Raw genomic sequence first — 24,986 nt, 5'->3', positions numbered from 1 at the left:
TGGCGCAGCGGGCGGCTGTGTGTGCGCGCTGGGCGTGGCAAATTGGGGCAGCAGAAACATGACAAGGTCTCAAAATATAACCGCAAAAATACATTGGGAAGTACAGCACATTTCCATTGTGGGCGAGGAGTTGGGCGAAATACCGCAATTAAATTTGCATTAGGCCATAAAGACAGGCGGAGTGGCCACTTGTTGTTGTGCTCACTGTAGTCGCAGCAACTAATTACGAGATTTTTGCAGTAGTCGAGCAGAGCGGGATGGTAGAACCGCAGTAGATATACCAGGACTTAAATGCCTTTTAAAAAGTGCCGGAAACACATGTACATAAAGTAAAGGAAGGCTAGAACAAACCTAAAGGATATTATGTTGCTGCCAAAATGAGTAGAAACTCTGCAAAAGAATCACCCCGAAAATAAGCCAACAGCACAGCCCAAAAAGTAAACTGGAAAAGTGTTTTCATCTACTAAACTTAACCAAGAGCAGCACCAAAATATGAAAATCATAATGATGATGGATTAACTGTGTTGAGCGCGTGAGACAGCGAGAGTGTGGGAGGAGCACCGGAAGTGGCAGCAGCAGCAGCAGCAGCAGCAGCAGCACCGCAGCAACATTGCAGCAACAGCAACGGCAAAGGTGAAATCAGGTTAGTAGAGGCTAGTTTTGGCCAACTTTTCCCGGTTTTCCTTTTGGTGGTTGTATATCGTTTTTTCTGGCGTTGTGGACCGCAGTCTGCTTAAATCCTAATTTATGCATTAATAATTAAAATAAACACACATAAAAATATCAGCACAGACTGCTGCCGTCGACGAGTGGGAAAGGTCATTAATCTTAAACGGCTTACGCGGAGTTTCTGGCGGTCAGTACATGGAAAATGATGACCGAATTGGGTACGTGGCCAAAGAACTGACGTGGGCATCGACTGGGAGGCATCCGCTTCTGCGCCCATTTAATTGAAAGTTGGTGAGCTGGCAAGGCTGCTTGCCACTCGCAGAATCTCTTGTCGAAATAGAAATTCTAATTGACATGAGGAATGCGAATTCCAAAAACTTTGGCCGGATTCAACTGGAATTGAAAAAAGCTGTGTGGCCATTCCAAATTCAGCCCCAAATTCTTCCAACCTCTTTCATCTGGGAATTCCAAAGTCCTGGTTGCCCCAAGCTGGAAATATTGATTATTTGAAGAGGCCTCCTAATGAATTGTCATTACGAATCTGATGCAGAATTTGCAGCAGTTACTGTTCACTTACTCAACGTGTAAATGCTGAAAGGTAGTAAGTAATTGGTAGACAAGATATCAAACTATTTGTAATGTACTTTCACTAAAAGTTGACATTGATGAGAAATGTACAAGGGTTTAGTTGGTAACCCAAGGCAAATGAACTTCTATGAATTTCTTAAGGCCGCTGCGATCTTCGATCCTTGCGAACAATATCTTAATGCAATTTAGTTTATGTCCATTTCATTCTAATCTCATTAGTTAGCCAAGCTCGAGTCCTGAGCGCCACCCACATCCTTCACCCGACGTCCTCCTCTTGGCAGCTCTGGAGCAGAATGTAGTCGCTGCAGGACACCAAAAAGTTTTCCAGAAAGAAGAAACTTGTCCAACTACACTAGAAACTTCTTTGCGAATGTTTCGTTTTCTGCACTTTCCAAGCCAAAGTTCCTCGCCCCAGATGAAATCGAATAGATGAGAATGAAATGTATGATAAAAACACGCTCTGAGTTTGCCTTTTTGATCAGCAATTCAAACACGAAGCCCACACATGCGACTGCAGATACAATTTGAGCCGCAACTTTTCCACTAGAGAAGAGTGTGAGGTATCCTTACAGCGAGATGTATTGTGCTTTCCAAGCATTTGTCTCAAGCTAAGTCACCACCGTAAGAGTACTTCAAGTAGGCCTCTTAACTCCAAGAAGCAATCGCAGAAAGGAGTTACTAGGCAACAGCATTTAAGTGGTTGGTTATTATCTACCGGTGTGTATAATTTACTTTGGCTGACATCCACCTGCAAGCAGGAAAACCCCTGCAATTAAAGTGCAATTGATTCAGAACCGTGCTGTTCGCAAGGGGAATTCCCTGAATGTGGGAGTTTGGCACGCAAATGCAATGGATTTTCCCATCTCACAGCCGCAAACATCTTTTAAATCCCATTAGAAAGAGTACGTGGAGAGGTATTAATATCTGTAATTCCTGTTGTCTCGCAAATAACACTTTTTGTCAGACTCTTTTGTTTGAAATTATATAGACATGCAAAGTGGTAGACCCCACATAGCCAGCATGTCACGCCCTTTGAGGCCGCATCCTTTGGATGCATTTGTATCTGTTTGTCGAGGCCAGGTGGAGCTCTTAATGTTATTAATTCCCAAAAAGGCAGACAGTTTGGCCAAAAATGGGCTGGAGCCCGGCCAAATGTGAGGCGGGCCAAAAAGTACATTAGCAAATGGAGCGCAAGAGCAAGTGCATAAAGTTAAGTGGAAAACGACTCTCTTCAAACTTTCATGCTCTCTATTAGCCGAAAAGATAGTATGTGGTAGTCCTGAATACATATTCTATGTATGCACAGCTCCAGCAAAACTCAGCCGAACTGAGCGAAATAATTGGTATCCAAAGGCCTTTGTATGCTAAACCAAAGCCTCTTAGGAGCTTAGGATGGTAGAACATTTTAAGCTGATTCAATGCGTTCAATTTCAATGCAATTGACCCGAGTTCCGGCTTGGCTGGCAAGCTCATTACTCGGATAATGTCTTTTGGCAACTAAATCTTATTCCGAGCTCTTTGACAATGCAAACAATGCAGCTTGCCAAAATGGGTACGGCAGCTTTGAATAATGGTGGATTGGGCTAAAAAGTTAATTAATTGCAAGCTGCTTGAATCGGATGATTCTATTTTTCACCTTGCATCGAATGAAGTTATTAAACAGCAGCCAAGGACAAGCGCCCTATCAATTTTTAAAATAAATACTGTAGGCACTGGGAAACAACAACAGCTGTCGCTAAGCCACATTCTTTCCAAAAGCCAACTAAGAATTATTTGTCCAAGATATCGCTATGTTGGCAATCAGAGGCAATTAACAGGACAAAGAACCCAAAGCAGCCAAGGAAATGACAGGGTTCCAGATCCTTCCACTCCCACCTATCCTGTTATTACCCTTTCCCTTAAAACCTAACTAATTTAAGCTATGCGTCCCTACAAAGTGAAACTGCCTAAATGTTTGGGCAATTAAAAAGGGTCATCCCTTGCAAAAGAAAATGAAGCCCTTGTACTCGTACATTTTTTGTTAGGAAAACTTAAAAAGAACCTAGTCAACAGTACAACAAATTGAATTAAATGGGTGCTATATATTATACGAGTATCCTTCAATATATTCGAAGTGTAACAATTATTTTTGCTTCAAATATTACTGAGTGATGTTGTCAAAAGAAAACTTTTTAATTTCTTAATTTAGTACTGTTTTCTAAAATGGTTTAGGGAAAATGTGATATGTGTTTATTTCAATATATTTTATTCGCTTAACTTGTTGAAATATTTGGAGTAAATGCAAAGAAGTTGAACAAATCATTTTGGATTTCAAACTACAAAGTGCACAAACTTTTCAAAGTTCTCTTTTGGAGTGCCCCTGTACCCTTTTCAGCGAAGTTAGGAAAAAATTCAGTTTTTCCTCGGCCGCTTCCAGCCTTTTTTACGCTTTCCCTTTTGTCCACTTTTTGTTAGCCTGAAAATTGGTTTAATGGCCCAGCGCTTTGGCAAACACCCACACATACACATACTGGCGCTATTCCGTGGGAAACGCGGGATGTGGCAGTTTTCCATCAAAGAGCAAATGAGCGGCGGCACTGAGTAAAATAATAAATAAAACAAAACAAGCTCAGCAACAACATGGAAACTTTACACAAACTTGCCCCTGTTGTTGCACTTGTCGTTGGCTGTTGTCCGATGAGCCTGATAGATGTGTCAATAAAATCAATATTTGCCTTGCCTTTGCGGCTAAATGTTCAATTAGCGCATCAATCAAAGACGCTTGAGCGAATCAAATGGGAACTCGCTGCGTATTTTGGGCCACTTAGACCGGGCTTATGCAATGATTTAGTAGTGTATATCAACTGTGCGATTAGAGCGCAAATATTTGACTAATTAGCTAATAAGTTAAGGCCACAAAATACAGTAAATTGGATTCAGTTCGGTACACAAAATCTGTGGCTAGCGGGGTAAGTAGATCTGAACGCGTCAAGTTAAGCTCTTGAAACCCAAGATGGAACTCACAATTACAACCAAATTTATAAAAAGTCAATAGGGAAGCAATTGGACAGAGCAACTTGTCGAACTGCCCCATTTTCTATTTTAAATATTCACAACTCTCAATGACGGGTAAGTGAGGGCTAATTAACCTATTAACTTTTCATAAATGTAATTTATTCTTTAACTAAAGTGAGGAAACTACAAATTGCTGTAATAGGTAGCGCTTCCGACGCTGTTAAGTACATACATTTTTGATTGGGATCAGTAGCCGAATCGATCCCATGACCGTCTGTCCATCTGTTATTATCGTGGGGATCACTGAAACTAAAATTAAATAATTCTAGAAAATTCTAGAAAAACTGAATTTGTGAGAGTTTGTTTCAGAATATTGACACGCCCACTCTAATAGCCGCCCAAAACTGTGACGTCCACTGTGTGTTTTATTTTTTTTATCATTTAATCGATATTTCAAACGAATTTTAAATTTTTTCCCTAGCACTCCCACAAGATAAGTAACGGGTATCTGATAGTCGAGGAACTCGACTATAGAGTTCTTTCTTATTATACCCGTTACTCGTAGAGTAAAAGGGTATGCTAGATTCGTTGAAAAGTATGTAACAGGCAGAAGCAAACGTTTCCGACCATATAAAGTATATATATTCTCGATCAGGATCTAAAGCCGAGTAGATCTGGACACGTCCGTCTGTCCGTCCGTCTGTCCGTCCGTCTGTCCGTCCGTCCTTCCGTCCGTCCTTCCGTCTGTCCGTATGAACGGACAAATCTTGCCGCACAAAACTGTCACGGCACCACTTTTAAAAATATTTTTTCCATTTTTATAGCATTCTACCTTGTTATTTTTGTGGTGCTGTTGGTCTGCCCTTTTTGGATGTTCCTAATATTTAATGATGGCTTTAGTTAAAATTGGTTATTGGTTAGTTATCAAATTAAAATACAACAAAATAGGGCCAAAACAATTTAACCATTACAAAAGGTGTAAATAATCGATTTATAATATCCCATTAAATTCAAGGCAATGCTTACGGTTGAGCAGACGATAATCCAATTTAGTTGTATTCCTATTTAAGAATCTTGCACATGTATTTTTTAATGTGTGATTTATCCACTATCTGATATTCATTGTTCATAGAAAACCAAGATCCATTTAAATTTGCAGTTGCACCACACAATAACGTGGTCATATAATCATATAAATGGGTTCAGTGCCTGGGCCTCAACTCGATTGGGCAATTCTCTGGCTGATGCCGATTGCACGTAATGCGATTTTAGATGCATTAACAGGGCGAGGTAAACTGCAATCATTTATGTTCACCTAAAAGCATTAAGCGCGCACCAGACGCATTAATCATACGCCACGTGTGCCCTGCCGACTTGACTCGCCTCGTGGCCTGGGTATTCATTTTCCATGCTGACTGATTTGCTGCAGCACATCATCTGGACATCTGCTGCAGACAGTGCTCAAAAGTATAACTGTACACAATGAAAATAGTCCTTATAGTCCCTTACCCACGGGCCGAGTATGATTACCCTTCGAAATACAAATTGATATAAAAAACATGATCCTGACCACTGTGCACTCCGAGGCAATGCCATAAAGTCACACTAAGTTATGCAATGAAACTTGCAAACTGAGAGTGCGTTTGTGTGTGGGACTGGTCGTGTGTACCCGCGGTTTTTGTATTCGTGTCTGTTGGTGAGGGAAGGCAAATTTATGGCTAAATGTATGTGGACGCAACCCCTCCGAGGTTAACAACGGGCCCCTTGAGTGCACGACCGTATATGGTACTCTGTACATTCGAGTAAATGTCCGTGTACACTGAACAGGGTCTGTGGCGTAAATAATTTACTGTGCATTTTTAACATATTTTCAATTGAATAATTTATGACCACCAGAACAGCCTTCAGCGGTGGATGGCAAAGTTCTGGGTCTGCTATAGGTATATTAGCTGGTCAATTTGGGCTATTATAAGCTATAGTTACTTTTCTTAATGGAGCAAGAGAGAACGCTGTAGTCGAGTTCCCCGACTATCAGATACCCGTTCCTCAGCTAAAAACTACAACAGTTTTAAAAGTGTAGGCGTAACAGTTTTGCGGGATTTGTGGGCGATAGAGTAGGCGCACAAAAAGTGTTTTGGCAAATCAATAGAACTTTACAAGATTGATAAATCGCTGCGTCTATGGCTCTGGAAGCTGAAAACCTAATCTCAATATTCTAGCTTTTACAGTTCCTGAGATCAAGGCATCCTTCTGCCTGTTACACACTTTTCAACGAATCTAGTATACCCTTTTACTCTACGAGTAACGGGTATAATAATGCTTCAAAATTGGGAGTGTAAAAGAAGCAAAAAAAAATTAGCACACGACTCAATCTAAACAGACAAGACAGACTGACATTTATAGATCGACTCAGCCAGTAATCCTCATCAAGGATATATACATTAATGGTTGGAATTAGTTTTTATCTACCTGTCACATAATTTTCAATATAGAAATAAATATAGAAATATATTAGAAATAAATAAAATAATGTTAGTCTTCATGAGCTGCACATCTGTGTACTGAAAAGTATTAAGTTATTCTGTTAGATATGAAGTTATTTTAGTATTTCGCCCTTTTTTGTTTATTTATCGGTCGTAAATTACCGTATTTAATTTTTCTGTATTTCCTGCTCTACTATTTAAAGAAAATAACGTCGGCGCTTTATCTCGAAAACGTAGTGACGCTTAAAGCATTTAAAATGGAATGCCTAAGAAATAGCGCAGTTTCCTTAATTTCTGGTAAACAAACTTTACTGAAGCCATACGTTTTAAAATACACATCTGCATAATTAATGTTTGCCACTCGTGCAACATTTTAATTACTTTGTCGTCTCATTTATTTTTGCCACAAGGCACACATTTTTTCCAGCATCAATGCGCTGCTAGATGTTTGAAACGCTGATTAAATAATAATTGTTATAAATGGCAATCGTTTGAGACTAATTTAATGAACCAAACGTACTGAAAATTAATTGCAAAGACATATTTGACTTAAAGTGAGCATGCAAAGTTATTGGTTCGTTAAAAACAGAATTCATATCAAAGTTAGGTTCGTTGAAAAGTATGTAACAGGTAGAAGGAAGCGAGTCTACCCTATAACGACCCTATAAAATATATAGATTCTTGATCAGGATGAATAGCCGAGTCGATCTGGCCATGTCCCTTTGTCCGTCCGTATGAACGTCGAGATCTCAGGAACTATAAAAGCTAGAAAGTTGAGATTAAGCATGCAGATTCTAAAGACATAGAAGCAAATTTATTTAATAATGCTGCCACGCCTACCATATCTGGCCCATTTCTATCGGAATACCAACAACATTTTGGCCCAATCTAACTCCCATTACGCCATTAAACTGGTACGCCCTAACTTAAAAAAAAATGTGTTTTTGTTTTTGGTTTGGCAAATGTTGTTTAATGTTCTAATTTCTTATTTGCATTCCCACTAGCTGAGTAATGGGTATCTGAAAGCCGGAGAATCCTTTTTTTTTTTTTTTAGATAATAACACAATTGTATTAGAAAACCTTCCAGTGTTGAATAATAATTCCAAGCCTTAGCCACAGAAATGGAAGAATCAAGCGCACAACACCATAAAGTGGCAATATTGCTTATACGCAACGTTGCCACAGTCTCAGTTATGCCCATTAGACACCCATAAGTAAGATAGCCCCACTGGACCCACTCAGATGGCCACTCGCATCCACTTGATATTCGAATTGCCATCGCCATTTGCCATTGACCCACAAATTGCACAATTTCGTTAACTGCCCAATTTGAATGTCACCGAAGTTCATTCGGGACCCATCAGTGTAGGATGACCGAGTTCACTGCCTTCTGTAGTGTGTCTGCTGGCCCGGCTAGTGCCACTTATAAATAAAACACAGATTTGTAGCCATTTTGTTCAACGAAAAAAATTAACTTCATTTGAAATGCGGCGCGCCAAAGAGAATGGTGAATGGGGAATGGGGAATGGAGAAAGGAGAAAGCCGAAGCCCAAGCTTGCAAATATTTTTACGCTTCACCGCGTTGTGTACGTGTACGGAAAAGCGTATGAGTGCGTGTCCTTGGTTTTCATGAGTATGCGTGAGCTGCGTGTGTGGGTGTGTTCTTTGTGGTGTGGGGATTTCAACTTCTTGGGAAAGTTGTTTCGTGGGTGGAAGTCCCAACAACCCAGACTCACCTCATATCGCAGAGCTAGGGATGCTAAATGGGCGTGGCAGCGTCTGCGCTACGTACACGGGAAAACCCGACTATTTTTAGAAAAGCACTTAATATCAAAACCTGCAAAGGTGGTTTAAATGGACTTGAATTGTACTTGCTTATTGACTTAGCCCGCGAAATTTGTCCAGCTTGAAATTATTCTAGCTTGAGTGTAATCGAAGGACATTTATTTATTATACCCATTACTCGTAAAGTAAAAGGGTATACAAGATTCCTTGAAAAGTATGTAACAGCCAGAAGGAAGCGACTCCCCATAAAGTCAATTATTTTATTAGTCTTGCCAATTTCTATCGATAGGCCAGAAATTTGGACATATTTCGTTTGCACTGATTAACGGGTATCTGATAGTCGGGGAACTGGACTATAGCGGTCTATCTTGCTCATACTAAAATCTTTCCAAATGCATTAAAATCTTGAGCTTTAAGAAAAAGATTATATAATATATATAAATATTTTTATATATATATGATATAATTATGGTTCTTCGCTTTCCGCTTAGTGTAAATCCCGGCGAGGAGAGCTATTTATAGATTTATGCACCCTCACACCCAGCCCAAAGTCATAATTGGTTTGGTGGTTTGGGCCAAAATGATTTCGGGCAGAAAATAGTAGGTCTGGATATCTTGGACCCATAAGTCCGCATTATTGCTGCGCGACTGAGCAAACTACTTTGCCTCGGCTGCGATGACCCTATTTCTTATAAGCCACTGGGGGAGTCATTTATATGTCCTCTGGTCTGAGCCATCGCCATCCGCCCCAGCGTCGCATCCTTAAGTCGTGCCAGAAATCTCGTAAGGCATCCTGGCTGGGCCAATAATTAACCCCTTTATTAATATACAGCTATCGAATGTGTGCTGTTACACTTCGAGGAAACTTTTTCATTTCTTTCTGCAAATGGTGCCAGCAAAGGAAAAGCTAGAGAAAGGGCAATAGAACGAACTTATTTAATGATACAGTAAGATACCTTGTAACATACCTTGCCAACTCTTAAGAAATGTTTATTTCACAAACTACTACGACTTAATAACGAACGTAGACAAAAATATTTTTTAGGACTATTTAAATTTTGTATAAAAATGCATTTCTCATTTTTGTGTAGGATATGTCGCTAGCATAGTCTCCACTATCCTTTAAAGCGAGTTGCCACGGTATCGATTTCGCCGTGTAGGACGCCTCGCAAAGTTTGTTCCCATGGTTGGCTAAGCTGCCAGTTGACTTCTGCGGCCGCCCGAGAGCTTTCCTAATTACCCAAGACGTTGATTCGGCGAACAAAGGATCTGAGCTGGCTAAATGATTAAGTCATGCTAAATATAGTTGCTCGGCAGTTAATTAACAAGCGAGACATTTACAAGCAGCGTTATACTAAAGGCAGGGCGGCATCTGATGGGACTCCGGTTGCTCCTGCTCCTGCTCCTCCGCAAGGATCCTTCGCTCGGTCATCAGAGGCGCCATCTTATCCCGATCCTGGAGGCGCATTTTCTGGAGGTGGTAGCTGCAAGAGCAGGCCTTGTCATTCTTCTTCCGGGGCTGATCTTCATTTGGGGCTACCTCATTGGTACATTCATTTGGCTCGATCTCGGGCAGATTTTCCCCGCTCTTTTTTCGATCCCTCTGCGTGTAACAATTCCTGCCCTTATCCTTACTGCGATGCCTCTCCTTCTGCACCAGCCTATGTCTTTTCCCACCTCTCCCCCTTTCCGTACCCTTTTGCTCCGCTTGTTGTTCCTCAGATCCTCGCTTCAAAACAACCCAGTCGAATAGGAAGTCAGCCAACTTGTACTGGTTCCGGAAGAGCACCTTAAACAGCTGCTGGAGATACACGTAGTCCGGCTTCTCGGCGAAGTGCAGCTTCCGGCAGTACTTCAGGTACATGAAGAACTCAATGGGCAATCCGGAACAGAGTTGCTGCAGTGGGATGTTGGACTTGTACTCAGCTATCTTCTCGTACTTCTGGGCCTGCGACTGCGCCCGGATTCCCTGCCAGGGAAGACGACCGCGCTGGAAGTAGAGGAGCAAGTAGCCCACGGACTCCAGGTCATCCCGACGACTCTGCTCCGCGTAATGGGCCCGCACACTGGCGTACCGGGCCGTACCTACAAGATCCCTGTTCTCCGTGTAGCCAATGTGCTTCTGGGAGCGTAGGCTGTAAAACTTCTTGGCCAGTCCGAAGTCGATCATATACACCTGGGTTTGGTGGCGGTTCAGGCCCATCAGGAAGTTGTCCGGCTTGATGTCTCGGTGAATGAAGCACTTGCGGTGGAGCAGCTCCACGCGGGCCAGGATCTGGTCGGCCAGCACCAGTGTGGTCTTCATGCTGAAGGAGCGTGAGCAGAGGTTGAGCAGATCCTCCAGAGTGGGGCCCAGGAGGTCCATCACCATGACATTGTACGCGCCCTCGGTGGCAAAATGCCGCACATGCGGGATTCCCAGCCCGCCCTGCAGGATGCCATAGATCCTGGCCTCGCGGGGCAGCAGTGGGTACTTGACCGTGGAGCTCTCCAGTTTAATGGCCACCTTCTCGTGGTACTTGAGGCTCTCGGCCTGGAAAAGTTCTCCAAATGATCCGTTTCCAATGCGCTTCAGTAAGCGGTACTTTCCCGCAACTATAATTTCCGGTAGAGATTGCTCCGCCTCCGTGCAGCTCCGAGTTTCCATGAAGCGACGATCATCATGGGGAAGACCCCCATGAGGCTGATTAGGCTGTGGTGGATGTCGCCGCTCCTTGCGGACCTGAGGCTTCGATTGGTGAGCATCGGAACGGCCTTGCCAACGCCTCTCGTCCTTTGCACGCCCCTCTTCCGGTTCCGGTTCCGCCATGCGATGTGGGAGTTTGCCAAACTTCTACGCAGGCAGAAATATAATGTTTCCGGCGATCTATTGTTGCCACCTTCGATAAGTATGATGTGGAGAATGACTGAATTTTCCGAGTTCTTCGATCTAGTTCATACAATAACACCAAAAACATACCCCCAATGGAACATATATTTTATATTAACAGTTTTGTTAATATAAATGAATGATTATAAGCGGACATTACTGTTCATACCCAGCATATCGCAACCATTTCCAGTCTCTTCTGTCAGCTTAAAAATTGGGCCACACATCAATTTAAATAGTTTTTCAGCAAGTTTTCCCCTTTCCAGTTAGCCTTCATCATTTGTTGGCTGCTTAAGAAACCTGTGCACTTACTTTCCAATTTCCGCCGTTTCGGTGCTGGCAAAGTTATGTGTCCACATGGCTGTTGAATCGATTTTCTCCACATAAGTACCAGTTGCGCGGATTTACACCACGGAAGTGGATTAATTTAGTAAATTCATTACGTAACCTGGCTGGCTCTATCATCTTCACATCCTCCTTATACATTGGCATCATCATTGGGCTGTCAATCACTCGCGTTTCCAGAATTCCGGTTTTAGGTTCGACCGGGAATAGCTGTCAGTTGGGCTCTGCAATTGCTCCTTCCATGCCATTTAATCGCATCCTGGCCAAAAATCCGCCTTTTGCAGTACGAGATTGTTTCCCACTTGATCAAAAATTTATGAACAAAGCGAATTTATACAATCATAATTAATTTGCGTGCCAGATTGCGCTGAAAAACGTTTAGTAGGCATTATGTAAAATGAAAACGACGGATAATGATATGCAAAATATGTATGCTAAACGTATTTGTACTGCATGTAATAGGACCTGTTTCAGCGGAAATTTGATTGACATCATTTTATTTTAATTCCTATATGTAAAAGTGCATAAATGTGGCATATGGCAAATTCCAATAAACTCATTCGCTAAGTGGAATTTCCGAGTATTTCCTAGTTTTTATATAAACATACACATTAGCTAAATTGTGTTTTCCTGCTGTACAGGTAGCTAAACTAGATGGCACATTAAGTCCGTTTGCATATCCTACTATTAAATAAATGAACAGAGCTCAGTGAAAAGTTGTAATGTCGATCTAACTTGCGCGGTTTCTTTTGGGGCTTGGAGCAGTGACAATCCCGAGAACTAAATGCGTGGATCCATGCATAATCCCTTATTTATGCGAGGCGAGTGGGCGGAACGAGGGGATGTATTATGGCCCGCAATGCCGAGTAAGTCCCGACTATATGGGATGGGTATTTTCCCATCCTGGAGGAGCAGTTACAGCCAACAGCCCACAAGGACCTCCCACGCGCATGCAATAATGCTCCTTTTATGGATGCGCGGCAAGAGGCTCTGGGACAAAGAAGTGGCATTTATTTAAAGCTTATGGCACATTAATTTTAATTAAAACACTGTCCCAGTAGCTAGCAGCACTAAAACGCTGTGGTAAACTATCTTATACACACCACTTCCCCCATTCATCATGGAGCTGCGAATGATTAGCCATTTAAAGTGACTGAGCACTTTTTGCTCTTTATCACATCTTGTTGTTAACTAGAGAGTGTCCCACTAATTCATCGTTTTTCAGTTGAAAACAAAGGTCCTGTCAAAATGTATCCCTACACGGGCCACGCCCCCACAATCCTTTTTGATGGCCTGCCACAGGTTATGACCAAATAGTCTGCACAGTTTTCGCTTGTTCGTTGCTAAATTTTTAAATTTAAAACTTTTCGGAAACCCAAATCCTTTACGCACATGCTCGTTTGCCGCCCATCTTGATTTATTGTATGTACCATTTGCCGTCTTTTTAAATGTTTTGACAAGTTTCTAGAGCGCTTCATCAAAAGGAACGTGGTCCGCAATCTATAAATATCTAAAATAATTCAAAATAACTTTCCTTGGCGTAGGCTTATGGCACATTTTGTGGACACATTTTGTAACCTTTCTCTTCTTCTACTTAAAATTAAAATATTAAGTGTACGGCTTATTGCCAAATTTCTTCTCCGATCAAAAAATAACTGCCCCTCGCTGGTGATGCAAATTAGTTCAATATGACTTGCTCGGCGCCACCTGCCCATCTCATCCTCCCGCAGCCCTACAAAATCGCCTTGATGGAAATTATAATCATGGTGACAATGCGTCATGGCCACGACCACGACGACTTCGAAGGGCGTTCGCCTGATTTTCGGGGGCGGCGACAATTTCGCCCACATTGTTGCCAACAAGTTCCAGCCGGAATGCAAGGGAACGAAAATTCGGGCACAAGAACTCATTAAAAGTGACAGGGAGATGAACAGGAATTGTTAAGCAGTCCTCTCCTTCAGAATTCATGCACATACGAGAACATCAAACATCGGGGGAGACAAACAGAACGAGGGGATGCCGAATTTTTAGGATTCACTTCTTTCCACCTCCCTGCTCCCGCACAATAAAGATATAGCTGCCAAATTACAGATTAAACAATGACGCGTTCCCGATAGCCGCCCACTTGCAACATTAAAGCTTAAATACATATTCAATTTGTTGGCCGCCTTCGGGACACGTACTTACAGCATTAACATAATTTCGACGCGTTTCGGCAATTTGAACACGTTCAACAACCGCATCCAAGCGTCCTTCAGCCTCTAGCCCCCATCCTTCCACCCTCTTCCCAGTCCAAAAGCCTCCCATCCACCCACCGAACAATTCGCCGATTGTTTGCTATTTTTAAATTCCAGGGGCGTAACTAGAATTTAATTTCCCAACTGCCTAGTCGTGGCTTTGGAGCACGTACACCCACTTGCTCCCCAATCCCCAGGTTCTGTGGAAGGAGTGGCCGGAATGGGCTGAGATGCTTAGGCAGTGGGGATCTGTTCAGTTAGACACATCTCAGAACGTAGCTAAGCCGAAAAACAGACATTTATCGCATCGGAGTAGCGGCGGCTCGATATCCTGTTATTAATACACCGTTAATAATGCGGGTCGCATGTATTTCTATAAAACTATTTTATTTATACTTTCACCGATGACAACCCATTTTTACAGGACAGGCTTTTTATTTACAATCTGTCTTAGGCAAGTATGACAGTAAGTAAATTTTATAATTAATCTTAAATTGACAGAGGCAGTAGTTATTTAGCCCTACTAAATACTCATAATTAAATATGCTTGGGTTTTATGGACTCCATGCCTTTCTTGGCATACATTTGTACGAGTTTTCGCGAGTTTTCCGGTTTTCCTACTTCGTGGTTTATCAATGAATTTTCTCCCGCGTGGCTGCCTTTAATTTTAATGTCCCTCGCCTTACACACGTGACTGGCGATGTTTTCCCGCTCCTGCTTTTTACCTTTGTGTCAACCAGGTCAGAACATGACCCCAGCCATTAGCGAGGGGAACTTGTCCCAAAAACGTTTTAAATTTGTTGCTGTCCCGTATGTTTTTCCCAGACTCGCTGTGCTGTTCCCGCTTTTTTATCTCAGCCGCTGTGAAAATCCGATGAAATATCTACTTAGGCACAAGCACGAGTGTGTGTGTGTTTAAGGACATTGGGCGTGTTTGTGTATGGGCGCTGTTTGCATGGGCATGTGTGACTTGGCATCAACTCGTGCGCAAAACAGTTTAAGAAAATTTCATCCGCCTCGCATTTTAATGATTTAATTTTGCATAAGCGCATATCGTCGCACATCAGCACAAGGATGTGCTCCAGGATATCAGGTTTCCTCGGCTGCCCGATTGAGTGACACGTCATTTGATGACATTAGCCAAAGCCGGCTGGCGTCTAACCGACATGGGTTAGGGCTAGCTCGAGGAAGTCTGAGTCCTGGTACTGCTCCAATTAAGGCCTTGCAATCAGGTTACGCTTTCCCACTGTGCAGCAAAGTTTGCCATTCCGGTGTACACAACGCACAATCTTCAAGTGTTGATATAGTTTGTCGCAAAGTTAGCAAGCAGTTCATTATTTCGTTTTCCGCTACAATTTATCAAAGGATATGCGTAATTTCCGACCCAAGTGACAGCTGCCTGCTCCTGCTAATGATGTCCTCCATGTCAACTGTAAGTTTCGGATTGCTTCCGTTCGCCTCCCATTTTGCGGCCGGACTCAAAGGTTCAGCCACCCACGCGATCCCAATTCGCACCTTCCGTTGACTTTGGCACGCAACCGAAATGAATCCAGCTCATCAACGTGGAAATTCTCTGCTGACTTCTGCCTCACCTCTCCCGTTTCCATGGCCCCTTTCCATTGATTTTCCCGGTGCGTGTCCAAGGCGAGAATTGGGCCTTTTATTCGGGTCTCACGTCCACATGTGCCCACTTGTCGCCATCCTTTGGGACCGTGTAAAGTTGGGGGACCGTATTTGGTGGCTGGTCCGCAGCGTGGAACAGGTTTTATGTTGGTCCTGCACCTTTATGGTTACTCCATCGTCTCGTTGGTGAGGTCGTTTCAGTTTCCCAGCGAAAGCGATGGGATAATAGCCATCAGTTTCCAGGGAAAAGTCCGCTAACATAGTTATGCTTAATTGGATCGTAGAGTTATTATTAGCTTATTGACGGTGTTTACTCTTGGCGCAAATTCAATGTTAAGTAATAGATTTTTGTCAAATTTAATTATTGAAGAAGGGCGACTGCTGTTGAGATTTTAAAGCACTTTTCATACACTCAAATGCCTTTAAGTACCTTAATACCACGAACAAACGAAAGTAACCTGCTTAAGCTGCCATGTTTAAGAGAGAAACCCATAATTAAATATGATTCCCATTCCCGGCGAACAGTGAAAAGAGGAGATATTTTTCGTAGCCCTCCTTGAGATGCCGGATCGAAAGGCTTCCACTCAAAATCCTCGCAATCGCCTCTTCTCGGTTAACTCGTGCGGTTAAAGCTGCTTCCTTCCACTCAATTATATAAAGCTGCAGCTGGCGAGGAGGGGGGTTAAATAAAACACGGAATCTCTTGAAGTATTGAAAAAGTTTTGCCCGCACCAAGATCAAGTGGAGGAGGTGGTAAAGTAAACCGAATGCGAATCCATTTGGCGGTGCACTTCGAACGGAAGTTGAGTCCGAATCGGACAGTGCTCAGATCCCCCACCCAGCCAACTGGAAGCTAACCGAAATGGGGCAGGCGAGTAAGATAAATCCGAGAAGAGCTCAGGGTGGTTGTGGCCATGTGGGGTGGAGCTGGATACTTCTCCATGCGGTAAGCCCTGCCAAGCACGCGCATATTTGCTCAACACTTAAAACGCGCTCTTACGGCGACAGGAGCCACCTCACAAGGACGCCAGGATACATATATGTATGTATGCAAAGGCAGTCAAACGGCGGAAAGCTTTAGCTGCCACACAGCCAAACCAAATGGCGTATACGAGTATGTAGATTTTCATGCGAAGAGCTCTTATTACACGTGCAGCCGAAATCGGCAAAATCCAAACACATTGAGACCGCTTGAGTGTTTAACTCAGGCAACTATGAATACAGATCCGGGATGAGGCACGGAAAATACCCACCAGGTTTACGCCTTAAATGACAATGAGCAGGAAATCCAGGGAAAAGGTCCCTCAGCCACCTGCTATTCAAGGACATTCAAGTAGTGATCCGAAGTACACGCAAGGAAGGGGAAAAGAAACGAACACAATACATCTCTAAAGAGGGAAGACTTCACAAGGGTTTAGGAGTATAGAGTGCTTGAAATATGTCATGTTTAATTACCTAACTTTACCTCAGGCACACATTCTTCTAGAATGTAGTTGCCCGCCTTTGTGACCTACGATCGCTTCGAATATCCAGTGATAAACATACAAGTTCATAAGATATGAAAGATAGCATCTAAAAGATTTGTAGCAACAACATCCAGCTTCATCGATGAAAAATACCTGTAAATTGCCGAAAAGATCCCACGCCTGGTCAAGATAGTTTATCCAATGATAATACAACATAAATACGTTTTTATATGTCAATCATATTTTTATATCGCATATTCCTCAATCCCATAATACAAGAAGTTAACACAGCAAACAGGTAGTGACAAAACTTTGATTGCATCTTTCAGATACATTTTCCTCAGTCCTCGCCTATTTAAAACAAGGGTATTTTAATTGGTTTAATTCACACTCATCTGAAACATAATGACCCCCTGAATACAATCAAATGAATTAAAAAAAAAACAAAAATAAAAAGAACCGGTCAGCAAATGTATTAATAACTGTCGAAATGTTTATCCTGCATCCACAAAAACACAATCCTGCAAAACTCTTGGTTCATGGATAACATCCTTATAAGCACACAGTAATACAAAATCGAACAGGAACAAGGACACCTACACTAAACAGTTCCTGGATCGCCGTACCGATCAGAACTTTTAACTAATTTTTACTAATGGATCAGAAGCCAGGAAATAACTGGTCTTGTAGTTATCCCAGAAGAATAGGTGTTCAAGCAAGCTATCCACCTAACTATTCTTCGGTTTTCACGGCAAAAGGCTATTGCTATTCTGGAAGCTATAAAAACAGCAGATGGAACATAAGGAAAGTTACGTTTCCATAAACCTTTTCTCGACGTTGAAAGCAATACAATTTATTAATAGCAACCTTTATAAATATCTGAGGTCCGGGGCTCACTCATCAAACACACTCCATACATTTTTATGGGCACCCATCCACGTACCTAAAAGTGTTCTTTTGAACATCATCACATTTTGGCGGGTCACACGAATATGGCTTCTCTAAACCAATAAACTTTCGATGCCCATTATGCACTACCGGTCGACATATCGACTCCACTCAGCTCTGAAAAGTAAAATGATATCAAACTGCTAAATAAACCTCTTAATAAACCATACTTTTCAAAATCTGCAGGATATAACAAATAGCCAATTTACTGCATTTCATTAATGTGGCTAATTGGTAAACTAAACTAATTAACTGTTTAATTAAATTAAACCAACTGTTTACTACTTCGTTTTATTACATTTCGATATTGTTTTTCCTAATCATTAGATCGAAGGAGTAATTTTGAACTCAATTTGAACAAAGCCTAAAACCTTTTTTAGCCCCAAAGAGTGGTTACCTGATTACATAAGGCAGATTAAAAGATTATATATGTAGACTAGGCTACAAGCGACTTATATGGAGCCAGGATAAACATTGAAAACTGTCTTTTATAGTTTCAACTTGATCTGATTGGAATTCGCGTCGGGGAATCCCTGTTAGCCCGTGTGGACACACTTAACAAAGGAGAAATCCGCGTCCAGAGGCGCTGCCACTATCTGCTTTTCTTGCCCCCAGGATGCATGTGTGTCAGTGGGTCCAGTAAATGTGTGCGTGTGTGTGAATGAACTTCCGCCGCGCTGTGCGCTGTGGTGGTGTTGGTGGTAATGGCGCTGCCATCGTTTCCGGTGCGCTAGCTTAGATGATGCCCCAGCTAAGCAGTGGGCACAGCACGTGACGGGAGATCAAGGATGCGGATGGGGATGGGGATGGGAATGGAGACGATGATGGAACCCAGATGCTGAGTCTCCGAGCTTGGATTCCTTGGCATCCCTCATCGCAGCTCCACGGGCGATGGCGTTTATTAAGCGCATATAATCGTAAAAAAATTAGCTTGTATGAAATACGCAGTGAAACTTGCGTTTAGTTGGCAGGAGGGATAGGAGTGCTGTACTTAAAATGCAAATGACATAAGGCGTACTGTCTGCCCTTCCAGGGAGTCGAGTCATCGCCTTGGACCCATCCACTCTTTGCCGGAAATTCACTTAAGCCTGTTTTGCTTTATTCTCGTCATAATTTGAAATAATGTCGCAGCTTGGGGCGCAGAATGCTTTGTTTAACTAGTTTGGCAGGAGCGAAGCAAATTCTCGTCATTAAGAAAGGCTTGGCAATCCATTAGGACTGTAGCCTCAATTAGAGGTACGGCCTTCGATTCAGCTTACAACACTTTGTAAAGAAGGAAGCCCTTAGAATGCTGAGCCTTACGAAAATATCACCATGGGTAGGTTGTGTTGGATATAGTAGGCAATCCTCTATTTATCCAACATGGAACCTGCATTTTTGTAAGCCGGATTGAATAAGAATGCCTCCAGTTCTTGGCACAGCTCGCGAACATACAACAAAATCAATATCCGCCTGGAGCTGACATTCGCTACCTGCATTTCATTTCCGCCTGTCGACAGGACACATCCTCATATGCAGATTTACGTGTCCTTGGTGGCCCTTTTCCTGCAGCTTCAGTTCTTTAGTCGCCGAAAGCTGCAGGATGTTGCCCCAAATTGGAAAAAAGGGATCTAAGGATAGTTCCTTTGGCATTCCCTTTTCCGGACCTTTTTCTGTCCTTGCTTTTATTACTCGCTGAGAAGCTGAGACTACAAGGCCGTTATTAAATTGGCTAGAATTTGTAACGCTTGATATACAACGAAGCTGGTCGAAAAACAACTGTAGCAAGTGGCTATGCCAACAATAAATACCCTGTAACATTTTAGTGGCACGTCGCATAAAAAGCTAAGGTGTGACTTAAACAAAAGCCACCAAATGGTCGGAAGTCGAATTCGCACTCCTACTCGGAAAAGTCGGAACTCTTGGGGCGAACAGTTTGCCAGAGCCTGTCAGCATAAAGACCGCAGCAAATTTTCGAGTGGGGAGAAGGCTAAAAGCATTACATTACACACAGCTCAAATATATACACAATAACTGGGCTACAATTGTCTGGCATCGAAGCCGCGGCTGGGAATGAGCACGGGGATGGGGATGTGGCCTAAGCCTTGGAGTGGAAAGTTTTCAATTGCCATGATTTGTGCCTCGGGCCACGGCACGCCCACCAACCTCGGCCTAAACAGCCACATCCACATCCACCTCAGCCGCAGGCACTTGTGCTCTACGTACTTCGACCTTCGCCGAGAGCGTATCAATGAACTGGGCCACGGGGTGTATGAATTGGGTCCTGAGATCGGAGACAAAAGGCCACCAATCCGCGCCAAGTGCCATAACATGCCCGACCAAATGTGTTGTTTTCCAAATTCAATTTACTCCGGCCTCCAAAATCTAATCAAAGTGCTAGCCTGCAGGGCTGCCGTCATGAATGAAGGTTCGATGAGAGAATAGCTTCCCTATTTACGAGGAATATGCAAAAGTACAGCCGGGTTTGTGTTACTGACAATTGAGTCGGCAGCTCCATCCTGGGATAGAAATTTGAGTCAACTTAAGGCCATGCAGATGAGGGGCTTGATACCATAGGGTATCGACTATTCGACCTTGAGCGCTCACCCTCGAAAACGCTAAGCAACGGTTTTCCCGTATGGGCGCCGCTTAAGACGCTCTCACTCATATCTGATCAAATCAAATCCGCCGGCGCGGCATCTGTGCTCCTGGCATGCCCACAATAGCCCACAATACGGCTCCAGTTAGTTGTGGGCGTCGCCTCGATGACGCGTGATTTGCGGGAAGGTGACTAGGCAGGGATGCGACGAAGGCTGGTGCTGATTCTTATGGAGATGTGGGCTATAAATATGGCGAAGGCTAGGGCTGTCTGGCATTTTTAGCACCCTGGCACCAAGCTCATCGCTCCGAGCGATTTTGTGGTTATTAAATTTATTAAGTTTCCCTGCTCCGAGTGATGATGGATGAAGCTGTTGGCAGATGTCTAACTAATTAAGAGTAGGCCCGAAATTCTGTTGCTGACTAAACGCTTTTCTGCAATTTAAACTGGCTTTAACAAGCATTTAAGACGCAGAAGTGGCGTTAATCAAAGCCCAAACTCGTTTTCCAAAACTTTTCTAATTATAAATCTGTTCTCGTGAAATTTATAAGCGGTCCACCCAAAACGAGAAATACTGGGGACAGGGAACAGAATTGGAAAGCACTTTTCACGCCCCACTTGCTGTTATCCTCGAATTCAAAAAATAGGCAGTACAAATTGGCGCCCTTGGCAAAAGCGAGAGCCAGAAATCAACTTCCGTTATGTAGCGGAAGTGAAATGTGAAATTTGAAATTTATTATTGGCAATGCAAAGAGACCCCAAGGAGCATCACGCAAAAAAAACCAGAAGGCGAAGGGCGGGGCCCCAAACAATATTTATGTTTTTAAACTGAAATCAATGTGCAATATCCGCTGGCGACTCAATAAATTTAGTCAGCCGAATTCGAGCTGCTTGACTCGGAATCATTGTGCGATTTTTTCCGTCAATTTTGCCATTGATTTTATGCCTTTGATTTGTTTTCATTTCTGTTCAGCTTTCCGATTAATGGAAAACGCCACTTAAATTATAATTTTACGACCCATCTTGCGAAGTCCTGCGGGAAATAGCTATGATAAAGATAAGAGCCAAATTTATAAAGCTTGCCTTATCAGTTTTTAGATACCAATTAATTTTATAACCGTTCTGCTCTTTCAGGAAATACAAACTAACCATCCAGCACTATCACAAAACTGCATATCTAATTTCAAACTCTGCTGCCTGGCTTCACTTTCGCTCCTATCCAACGAGTCCTTCCTCCCAACCGATCAACAAAATCCGGCAAGCTGGCGTCGTTCAAGCAGAAGGATAACAAGAACACCATAAGCAATTACAACAACAATATAATGTGGAGTAGTACTATATCGCCAACCAACTCTAAGAAACTCTTGATCGGAAGCACACGAAGCGTTGATTATGTCGGTGATAGTGCGAGGACAGCAGCAGGCAATATCAAAACAGGAGCAGCAGCAGCCGCAGGAGCCAAAGGAACAAAAGCCAAAGCCACCGCCATCGCAGTCACAACCCCCACAACCAAGATCTCAATCGAAATGGAGCTCCACATACAGAATAAGTGCATCTCGGCATAGCGCATCACTCTGGAGGGTGGTGCGGAGCCGCCATGGCTGCAGGGCCCCCTTAAAGCCGCGTTTTTGGGGGCTACTGGGGTCGGCAAAACAAGCATACTACAGGTGAGTCCAACCTACATATGTACGAGCAAAGACACTGGAATAATATTTATTTATATGTATTTACTTATATATTTATAATGATAATTATTCTATATAGTTATTTCCCTCACCTAAAAGCAAAGGCTTTCAAGATAATGTGCGTTTCTTTCTGAGTGCACAAGCTGCATAATTAAAAATGATTAAATACGATTAAATATTATTCACGTAGAAGCCAATCCACAAGTCAGATTGCGATTAACAATTGGGAGCAGCTTTGCGAACTGACATCGGGTAGAACCCAAAAGTTATTGTTATTTCTTATTTCAATATCCTTATCCAATATTATTCTTATTTCAATATGTTGTCCTTATTTCAATAGCTGTCAAAACAAACATTGCTTCCAAACTGTGGCAATTAATATGGAAATCCAATGTTAATTTGACTGTTTCCTATTTGCAATTAAAACGTTGGTCGAATCCCATCCAATCATCGCGTAGATGGCAGCTTGTTGACCGCTCGTATTAATCAGTTGCTCAACAATAAATTGCATTTTCAATTAGCAGAATTCCCGATTTAAGTGTCCCCCACGCAAGCAAAACGTTAAATTGCGAGGGGATGCATGGAGTGCAACGCTGCACTTTTGATGCCCCAACTTGGCTTTAAATTATTAATGGCCCACGGGCGACCCCGTGCAAAGCTGAATGCTGAAAGCTGAAAAGTTTGGGGCAAACTTTTTAATAGACCATCCCACGACAGCTGGCCCTCATCGGCGATGTTTAGCGCACCATCTACCTACATTGCCACCTCCATCCCATCCAGGATTCGCATCCTCACATCGTCTCCTCCCCTCCCGGTCCTCTAATGGCATTTGTGTGCGTGTGGGAGTCCCGTTAATTTGATTTGCGATTCGCATCGCATAGTATCTTTTGTGGCTTATCTTTTGTAATTAGACAATGGCAAGCCACAGAGCTTGAATGCCTCACATGTGTTTACCGTGGCTGCCTGCTGCTGTGGGGGTCCATCAGCAATTATGGTCACTGTGGCACCAAGGAGAAGAGTTCATTGGATTTCATGACTCGAAAAGTCAAAATCAACAGAATCTATCTGTTAACTTATATTCAAAAGTTTAATCAAGTACTGTCCATTTCTCAATCTTTTTATATTTATATGCTGTACTGTCAATGGAAAAAGTCAAATTCGTTACCATATGGGGAAAATATTTATTAGGTTTTTTTTTATTAGAAAACTGAGAAATTAAGTTGTTTCTTTTTTTTACCATTATTATGACCAGTAAATATCGTTACTCAGCTAATGGAGTGCGAGAGAGAGAGTGCGATGAGCACCACAGCGAGTGGTGTAGCAAGCAGAAATTGAATGCCTCGCCTTACAGTATGAAGACGGCTCTCGCCAATGAGCTTTTAATAACTTTTGACCAAAGACACTAGAATAATTATTCTAATAACTAGAATTTAGCTCAATCTCAGTTTCAATTTAACGTATGTAGTTCCCACGAAAACGAAACGCCTTATGCTACCGTCTTTCTGGTTTCTACGAGTAGGGGTACAAATGGTTTTGGATAGTTGGACTACCAAACAATCTGTCAGTTTTAATTACATTTTCTAAACAAAAAATTAAAGATTTATTTGAAAAAATACAACTTTAATTAAGCTGCAACAGTAAACAAAAAGTTTTTCAATTAAACTCAGAAAAGTAAAATAAATTCGATTCTGTATACCTTTTGCTTAGTGACAGTCTCGATGATTACCCTTTCATAATTCAATTTGTTTTGATAAATAACTAGAAAATTTTCGATTTTCCCACTTAAGTGCCTAGGCTTTTAAAACAATATTTAAAAAAGGTTAAAGCAGCATATTTCAAAATGTCGAATATACAATTTGCTTGAAATGCAATCTTTTTCTAAGTCACTAGGATTTTGGCACGCCAGGGGGAAAAGAGTATTATCCTAGTTGTGAAAAACGGTCCGTATTCCGGCCACGGCCGACCTCCACGCCCTCGCTTTTCACCTCTCGCTTGGTAAATTCAATTAACTGCAGTTGGCAGTTGCGAGTTGGCCGCTTTGCCATTTGCTTTCCGCTTTTCCGCTACGTGGTCCATTATTTTCCATTCTGCGTTTAATTTCCACGACTGCGATTGGGAGCATGTATGCATCAGCTTTTAGGATCGCTTTTCCGAACTGCTTGCTCAATTCCCGTTGGGTGCCTTTTATTGCTTGTAATGCGAGATTTGTGCATTTTTATGGCATTTTAAGCACTGCAAAATCAATTACGCCCTGTTTAATGGCCGTTTGCGGTCAAGCTGGCCAAGAAAATCCTTTTCGGAATGAGACGATGTTAATCTCGCACACCAGGCATCCGAAATGTTTATAGACTCGTGAATGTAATAGCCGCGTAAAAAAAACGCGAAATCAAATAACGTAATTGTTCCAACAGGATAACGCGAATCGAGAAACGGAAGGGATTTTACCATTAAAATACTTCTTAAATATCTCGAAATATAATTACCTACATAAGAAATGTAAAAAAATACCTTATTTAACACTGCACGGATTGTTGCTTATTTATAAACAAATATATATATTTAGATATTCAATTTAGAAAGAACAAGAACTTAAACTTATACATATTTCTCCCTGGCTTACAAGGGAGCAATAAAACGCAGTCATATTAATAAAGCGTGCGCCATGAATATCTATTAGAGTACATTTAGAAAAGCAGCTAGGATCCCGGCGAGCTTA

General features: G+C 42.3%; 2 protein-coding genes across 2 annotated transcripts in view; one reads left to right on the top strand and one right to left on the bottom strand.

The window, feature by feature from the left end:
* Positions 1 to 24,986, top strand: part of LOC6552400 (ras-like protein family member 10B) — a 38,927-nt gene that overhangs the window by 1,751 nt on the left and 12,190 nt on the right. Inside the window, 2 exon segments of the mRNA XM_001978890.3 lie at positions 241 to 643; positions 21,720 to 22,252. Coding sequence (XP_001978926.2) covers positions 21,908 to 22,252 — 345 coding nt within the window. The 5' untranslated portion in view covers positions 241 to 643; positions 21,720 to 21,907.
* On the bottom strand, positions 9,563 to 11,402 carry LOC6552399 (casein kinase I). The gene has a single exon (XM_001978889.3). The coding sequence runs from the start codon at positions 11,326 to 11,328 to the stop codon at positions 9,874 to 9,876; it is 1,455 nt and encodes a 484-aa protein (XP_001978925.3). The 5' UTR covers positions 11,329 to 11,402; the 3' UTR covers positions 9,563 to 9,873.

This window comes from Drosophila erecta, unplaced genomic scaffold (assembly GCF_003286155.1).
Source record: "Drosophila erecta strain 14021-0224.00,06,07 unplaced genomic scaffold, DereRS2 tig00000000-arrow-pilon, whole genome shotgun sequence".
Taxonomy (NCBI): domain Eukaryota; kingdom Metazoa; phylum Arthropoda; class Insecta; order Diptera; family Drosophilidae; genus Drosophila; species Drosophila erecta.
This window is presented reverse-complemented; position numbering and strand designations above follow the sequence as displayed.